The 8,963-nt window shown below is 39.9% G+C and overlaps 1 protein-coding gene across 1 annotated transcript in view; it reads left to right on the forward strand.

The window, feature by feature from the left end:
- The window catches only part of LOC113230746, a 50,064-nt gene extending 43,748 nt beyond the window's left edge, over positions 1-6,316 (forward strand). The window contains exons 2-4 of the mRNA XM_026464825.1: positions 2,194-2,288; positions 2,375-3,095; positions 3,184-6,316. Coding sequence (XP_026320610.1) covers positions 2,194-2,288; positions 2,375-3,095; positions 3,184-5,759 — 3,392 coding nt within the window. The 3' untranslated portion in view covers positions 5,760-6,316. The remainder of the gene's footprint in view (positions 1-2,193; positions 2,289-2,374; positions 3,096-3,183) is intronic.
- Positions 6,317-8,963: the final 2,647 nt, after the last annotated feature.

The raw sequence follows: 8,963 nt of genomic DNA on the forward strand, positions 1-8,963 counted from the left end.
TTATACTCGAAAGGATTTTACAGTGATCTTCGAGTTCAATATAATAACGCGTTTCAGGTGCTGTTGGATGCACTACAGAAGCTCGACCCTTCTGTAGTGCGTCAGAAATGTTTGCTAAAGCACGCGTAGATTGTTTTTACGCCACAATATGTAAATGATGCGCATCCATGGCGTACAGCGTGCGTGGCAACTTCAACAGTATACTGCACATGATCGCCCACAGAGTGGATTGCAATTTTTTTTATAACATCAAGTGACGGGACGAACAAGGCGTGCGCCTGATGGTAAGCTACACGCCTGTCCGTAACAGTTACAGTGCCACTCACAGCTTTAAATTGCAAAGATCTGAAGGGCACTGCCACTGCGCCCGTCAACATGCGACATAAGTTGATAAGTCCCATGTACCTGTAATTTCACCAGCAATTATATTGGCCACTGTAGTGCCATTTCAAGCGAGAAGTAACTAAGCGGGCTTAATTAGGATTTCTTAATTTTGAAACACTAACCTTAGCTTATAAGACTGATTTAGAGTGTTTTTTTTAAGTACTACCACAAATGAGGCTTGTTGTTCTATAAATAAATGATTGCTATTATTATTTGAAGGCTAATATATTTCTATATTGTGTACGGTTGAAGGGTACTCTAATGTCTAGTGATAACAAACAAATTAACTAGATGGCGCTTATTGCACAGATTTTTATGAATGGTGCAGACTATTTATTTTATTTTATTTAGAAGTAGAGCCATCTACCAATATTAGGAAACGTTAATTTATAAATTAGTTTGTAACACACAATGCCATCTATTTGTCAAAGTTCAGGAGAAAATATTGTCTTGGTAAGCCTATAAGACAGCAACCCCAAAATTCAAAATCAGCTTGTTTTCTTTAACAAAGTACCGCCATAAATTACTAGTGGATTAGCAGAACCTACTGAAACCCATGACTACCTAGCGAAACACTTGATACTGGCAAAATCATAAACGGGTACCGCTAATAAGCAAAAAGGATAAGAATTGTTATAATTAATTGATATCGGCCATTAACATAATATAAACTATTTCCAGGCTCATTAGCGCCATCTAGATATAAGATGGAATTTTTACCTTTTTCAGGTAGTGTGCAGTTCTCTCGAACTGTTGGTCCATGCTATAACTATTTAAGAATTTTTAACCACGCTATGTCAGTTTATAACTTTTTATTTCATTGAGACTCGTGTAGATCCTGCAGTGAAACTGCATAATACAATTTTGTAGGACTATTGTTTGGCTAAGAAAGTTATAGCCCTTTTTAAATTCTACAATAAAAAAAATTTAAAGTCAGGATGGTTTCTAGCCATATTAGATGAACATTTTTCTGTTGAGCTGTTTGAAGGCGGCTTCCCATCACGGCCCGTGCTGCTGGTACACAGACATATATCTAGATATATGTTGAGGTATCTTCAAAGACGCGACGCGAAAGCGCGCGCAGCCTATGCTCTCGATACAAACCCGAATACGCGCCGTCACGCGCGTCGACCCAAGCGTTTCGCGACCTCGCTCGGACAAATCGGCGCGTTTGACATCACGGGCAGCGGGAACACACCCTAAAGACCATCAGCTATTCTTCTTAACTGTCATACTACTACAGATCGACTTTAAATTTGGCATACAATGGAAATCCGGCTGACTTACAATAATATGGTAACCTTAATCTGATGCTGCAAACAGTACTACCCAACTTTTTAAGCACCTACAGTAGAATTACCGTTTTTGGGCTTATTAAACAGGTTTCGGCGAGTTGTTAGCTTACGGGTTTATTCATATCGTGTCGATAGCATAAACTGTAATGCTTGCCATCGGCACCGTAGTGAAAGGACGTGCCAATCGACGTAAGGTAATCGCCGATTGTTGCCCAGGATGCGGCAGACGTACAGGAACTGAATGGTTCGTCGTGCGGGGAGGCTCCTTTCGTCACCTCAGCTTACGTATGATCGCTTTATTGACCTTTTTAAAACACCTTCACTGATTTATACGGGGAATTTTAAATTTTATTGTAATTGTGTTCTTACGACCTTACTCTTCCACCTTTTCTTTCAATTACCTTTGGAAACGCTTGATGAGAAACCCTAACATCGACTTTGTTCAGATTAGTTTCAAAAAAGTAGGAAATATAATAAGAACGCTTGATAAACCACATTATTTCTTAATTTGCAGGGGCGCAGCTATGGCTGGCTCTAGCGGCAGTTCAGGCTCTAATATTGGCGATTAACTGCGTTAAACCACATCGACGGTCCATGCCCACACAACAGGTAAGAAAAGTTGATAGGTACTTAAACGATCGACTTACAAGTGTTTGTAGCTTTTTAACTAATGACTTACTTCTATTTGTTTTCAGTCTCTACCATTGACAAAAGGTGGTTGGAGACCAGTAGTCGGTTCTGGCGGTTTTGTTTTTGGATATGGAACAGCGCCATTACACGCGCCATCTTATAAAATACCCGTACCAGTTTACGATCCATATCCTTCATCGGCACGTCCGCTTTCAACGAGAGATGCGACGAAACTGACGTCGATAGCGCAATCTTACCGCCCCACTACGATTCGGGCAATCCCTGCCGGCGGCGGATCATACCCCGCTGCCAGCCAGCCAATAAATAGTTACTTAAATCCATTCGCACTACCCTCAAATGGATTAACTCATTACAAATACGTCCAAAACTTCCCGGCTGAGAGTGTCATCATTCGAAACCCGCACAACCCGTACGCTGCGAGACCAGTTTATACGAAATACCCGACTAAATTCAAACAACAGTATCCCATGCAGCAATTGACTAATGTGCAACCTATTCAATTTGGACAACCTACTTCAAGGCCGTTGGATGGCTACGGAAAACCTGCGGATGCATACGCAAGACCCGAAAAGAAACCCTCTGCTTCAGCTGACATCGAAACATATAAGCCTGAAGTTTACAAGCTTCCTGATAACGATCCCGCATCACAATCTGTGACTCAACAAGTGAAGACAGCTCAACAATCACTAGTAACCCCTAAAGTACCAACCAATCCTTTCCCGCAGTATGCGTACCAAGACCCTATTTTACCACCGAGCATTTTAGGTAAGTGGCTTACAGTTCAATACATGGCGGTTTAATCTTAATAATTGTTCCGTTTAAAAAGTAATCTTTATTAATATTTTGTTTGCAGGAACGTTTAACTCGTTTGGTCTGCATTCAATAAAAGGAAGAGATCCCCTTTTCCCGACTAGGACCACCTATTATCCTCCGCAAACGACTAAACAGACCCTATTTAACTCGTTTAGTTTCGCTCCAAACTTCAAAACTACACCCAACGTAATATTTTCAACTACACCAAAATTGCAGACAACAGCGAATCAGGTACACTTCGGATCAAATTGGAACGTTCCCACACTAGCACCCAAACTGGCTGCTCCTGAAAAGATCGATCCTAACAATAGCAAGGGAACGTTTAAAGCCAGTCCGCAAGACCCTTTCGTTAATAAATACAGTGGGAACTATAAAGTGTCTACTTACAACCCAACTGTTCAAACAACAACGTTTGCATACAATAACTTCCATGAATACAAATATCCATCGCAACAGAATACACAGATACAACTGCAGACCAATCACTATAATCAGTTACAACAACAACAGCAACAAGAGGCACCAGCGAAGAAGAAGCAAAAGATTCACGATAGTCTCGCCCAATTAACCAACCAACAAACTTCACAGCAATACGTCAGTCCACCTAAAGGAGAAGGACTAGAAAGCACACCAAATTCAGTGCCATTCCGAGCTACCTACGAAGTAACCGAGTTATACGACGCCGGCGTAACACACATTTCGTCCCCTGCTTCTTGGTCTGCGACACCTGAAAGTCAGAAGACTGCTGAAGAAGCAGTCACAAAACAGGAGTATGACACCGCCTACAGTAAACCGCCCACACCTTTGCCGGATCTTCCCGAAGAGTACGCCATCGTGACAGAAGGAGAAAAGGGCCATGAAAACTCTTTGAGCTACGACGGTCAAGTCGAAACCCAAAGCAGGCGGCCTCTAGGCGACGACTTCGAACCGATTGGCAAACACAAACTAAAGGAATACTATTACAGAGTGTCGACTCCCAGTTACGACGACCACCCTGCGCGAAGAACGAAGAAGCCGACCGAATCGTCTAAGTTTTCCGCTCCAGAAGTAACAACCTACTTTAATAAAGATTATGAATTATCCGTGGAACCTCTTCCTACATTGCCTCCAAATAAGCATTTCAAACGACCAGTCAGTACTGCGGAACCTCCTACCGAAAGGGATAGAGGTCGTAAGAGGAATAAGTTAAGGAGACGCCGCCCACCTCTAGCCAATATCAACCGCGATCATGACTCCAGTATACACAGGCATGTCTCGTCGACCGAACCCAATAACGAAACTCATACTATTAGAGCTAGAGTACGACCAGCTCAAGTAAAAGCAGAATCGACAACTCCCACGGTCATTACGGATTTGAGTACTAGCGCTGTACCGACAGTCTCACCAACATCCCCAACTATAGTGAAAAAAAAGTTAGTCCACCGTCGTCCACACACAACTACTACAACAGAGAAGGCGGAAATAACTACCTCATATAAAGAATACGACTCTAATAAGGAATCTCCAATTATGAAAATATCGGCATCATCTCGACCTTATTTGCCTAAAATTTCATCGACAGGTTTTGAATATCAATCCAGTGCCGTCCCAGATTACAGTCATAAGCAGGATGAAAAAGACACTCCTACGAGTGATATCGCTGTAAATCTCAGTGATGCGCTAAGGACTACGAGCAAAACGGAAGTAATCAAACCTTCTAAGAATTTCTCTTTCCATAGAGATGCTAAACCTATTGAAGCTAAATTGGAACCAGTGCGAGAACTCACAACTGAAAGGATTAAAGAAAGCAGTGAAGTCAATGATGTGACGACCACGATTCGAATTGAAACTACATCCAACTCAGGAAAAATAATAAGACCAAGGTTAAAAAATAAATATAACAGACCAAACTTTAACGTCAAAGATTACAGAAACCGTTTAAGCTCAACGACAAGTACCACGGACAAACCCGCCGAATCAAACGTGCCTAAAATTAGATTCCCTCAAAGGAGAATACCGGTCAGCGAGAATGAAACAACAAGTGAACGAAAGAAGTTTACTCCAAAAGACCCGAGGCAAAAATCGAATGCCTCTGAAGTCAATGACCAGACGGAAAAGGAGATTCATTCCATCAGGCCAAATAGAAACAGGCAGACGATTGAACCTACCGAAGGCACAACGCAGAAGATATCTTCTCGAATCCGAAATGGATCACGTAGACCAAAACCTACTGATGCAGAACAAATCACTGAGACTTCCAGCCCTACAACAGACCGCAAAAGAATTTTAAGAAAAAAGATTAAAGATTCAGAACATGGCGAGTCTGTACAAGACGTCAGTGTAACAGAATCTGCAAGTGGTAGTGATATTACTTCAGAGAGGACGCGATCAGAAAGTGCTATTATGAAAATAGCTGACAAGAAACATCACGATCATATTGAGAACCTTTTCGAACACTCAAAGAGAGTGTCAGATTTGACGTTGGCTGCGAGCAAAGATTACAACACCCCTGGAATGTTCAAGACTGTTTCGACAAGTAGCAGAAGAATACCTAATTATTTCACAATAGCTACAGACGATCCCATTCTTCCTATAGAAGCATTCTTTCCGCAAATCAACCAGAAGAAGGAATCGTAAAGTTCCTATTTAAAAATTAAGCTTTCTCCAACCAAATTCTTTTAGACTGCCAAAGTAAAACTGTAGATTAGAAGAAATAAGTACTTTGAAAAATAATCCATGCAAAGGTATGAGAGTCGATGACGATAAAGTATGTATTTTATGCATAAATGAAAGGAAATTAATAAAAACCAAGAAGTCATAATAGAAACTTACGTAGGCATAGGAAGATTGATGAATTTCGATTTTCGGTTCTATTTTCCATATATGTACAGTCTTAGAGCAATGCTCTAATTGTACAGTGCCACTAATTTTATAATTCCTATGGTATTGCTCCATAAATATTTCATCACATGAGAAAGTCAATCTTAAAGATATAAAACGTGCAGGTATCAACAGCTTTTAGAGTAGTTTTGAGTAGTTTCGCCTGTTAAATAAAGTCTGTAGTTTTCATTGACGTACAATTATATGGACGTCGAGTCCGCACTAAAGTGTCCGAACTTATAGGGCGTTAAAATCGTATACAGAGCGTCATTCACGCTTTAGTCTTCGTTTGTTCGATTGACAGCGAAGCAAGCAAAATGAGACAGTACTGCGATGACATTACAATTTAAATTGAACGTTTTAGCTTTTTCATATTCCTTTACATGTCACTACGTTTAAATAGGTTGACTTGGGACATTTTTTTCGTGGTTTTTGTATTAGACCCGTCGTCCATTTATTTGTAAGTCAATGGTAGTTTTGCATATTAAATTAAATACATAGAATTTGGTGGCACTGTATTATATATTTATTCTATTGGCAACCCACCTCCGTTTGTAACTTATAACTGTTCGGTGCTGACTGGTGCTAATTCTAGATAATAAGCTTTTACATTTATATACTACAGAGATATAAGTAATGTTTTGAAGTGTGCACTCGTTTTTTTATTTTTTTTATTTATAACAACCGAGACTCACGTCTTAAATTGTAGCAAGATGCTGGGCGCAAGCGATCCAAGACTGTAGTGACACTTAAATGGAGTGACGTGGCTTTTATTGTAAAGACAACAATTATAGGCAAATTAAAATTACCTAACAATAATATTGTAATAATTCATTTTTAGTTCATAGGGCTTAAAGTTAAATTGAATTTTGCTTCACAGCGCGCACTTCAAAAATGCCTCGATTTAAATTCAAGTACTATTTACGTTCATTGTTGTGTGACTTTAATACATTTTTGTTGATCTTGTGTGAAAGTGTGTATGATAGATGTGCGTGTGTATTTATATTTATTTTGAAAATCTTAGATTTTAATTGTGTAAATAAATCAATAAAATATCTTAATAATATATATATGTAGTTTTAGTCGAAAAATTTTAAAGCTACCAGTCTTAGCTACTTAGTTTCTTTCAGTGTTTAATTATTTACTACTTTAAAAGAGTACAAGCCAAACACATATACAAGGGCACTTTGCATAAAAATAGATTTACAATTGCATAATTTAAAAGTAACGTGATTTTAGCGCGCAATCTTTTTTTTATACGTTATCAAGTGGCGGAATGAACAAGTCATGCGCCTGGTGGTAAGCGACCCTCCAGTCCATAACAGTTGCAGTGCCAATCAGAGCTTTTAATCGTAAAGACATGAGGGGCACTGCCACTGAGCCCGTCACCCTGAGACATAAGTTGAATAGTCTCATGTGCCTGTAACTTCACCAGTACCCTTTTAGCAGAAAATGTAGTAACTAAAGTACCGGCACGCTATGATGACTGTTTTAACGTTTGTCCACTGATCCAGTTTCGTATTAATTCATAACTACGTTGAAGGAGCTAATTGCTGTACATTGTTGACAATAGTGACGTGCAATAAAACTCATGGAATGTATAATTTTACGACACAACTCGAAATTGGAAATTTAAAAAAGTAAAATCTAATACGATCGCTGGGCAGGACAACTTCTACCTCCGGCAAACTCGCGTCAAAGCTCAATGCAAAACAAAGCAGTTTCGAATTGACGTTGCTTCGAAAAGAACAAACTGTGATTGTGAAAATATATACAGGGTTATTTTAAAAATGCTAACAACTTCTCAGGTGTGTTATACTAACACCATGAACAACTACTTTTGTTCCATGACTTTTGAAAATTCGTTACATTTTACTTTCATACAAAAATAAAAATATTTAAATAGATTGCTCTAAACGTTACAACTCTGTGACCGCAACGCACGCAACAATCACACAAAGACAGTTTCATTCAACCGCGCTATGAGTACACTTACAAGCTGGAGGCGCGTGTGTGCGTGAGCTCTGGCGGCTTCGTCGCGTACGCGCGTACGGAGAGAAACCTGTTCAAACCGGGTCGGATATTCGAGCACCTTTTTAAAATAATTCCCTACTCATGATACCAATTACACATGATAGTCTATTATTGCAAATAATCATGAAATAAAAAAACAACAGAAATAAATAAACCACGTTAAATATTCAAGTAAGTACCTAGGTGCTTATTAGCTTAGCGATTTTGATACCCAGATATCAAACGCTATCGTCCTACAAACAAATAGGTACGTCCTACGGGTCGATGACTTTCAATGTTGCACTGAACACGTGCATTTGTTTGCCGTTCCATCACTCAAATCATGTGTCGCATGTCACACGTATTCCCGCGAATTGCGAACCAAGAACTTCCAGAATACACTGTAATTACTACACCACAGAGACAGTCCCTATGGAAATAGAATCCACGACCCCCAGACTGAGAGATAAACACTAACCACTACACCATTATGGCAAAAAAAAAGGTTGCCAACTACGCGAACCAAACCCACGACTATCGGAACAAGACTCTAACATTGTAATCACTACACCATATAACTTATGGGAACAGAACCCACGACCACCAAAACAAAAGCCTAACATTCTAATCACTACACCATAGAGGCAGTCACCTTTTTTTTCATGGTAATAGAATTCACAACCTCTAGATTGAGAGATAAACGCTCTAACCACTACACCATGGTGGCAGGCTGTCAACTACGACAATCAAACCCGTGAGCACCGGAACAAAAGCCTAACATTGTAATTGCTACACCATGGAGGTGGTCAACTATGGGAGTCGAATCCACGACCTCCAGACAGAGAGATAAACACTAACTGCTACATCGTGGAGGCAGGCTGTCAATTACGGCAATCAAACCCTCAACCACCGGAACAACAGTCTAACACTCCTGCTACACCATGTAGA

The sequence above is a fragment of the Hyposmocoma kahamanoa genome, unplaced genomic scaffold (genome assembly GCF_003589595.1).
Source record: "Hyposmocoma kahamanoa isolate Upper Pololo Valley unplaced genomic scaffold, ASM358959v1 64, whole genome shotgun sequence".
NCBI lineage: Eukaryota > Metazoa > Arthropoda > Insecta > Lepidoptera > Cosmopterigidae > Hyposmocoma > Hyposmocoma kahamanoa.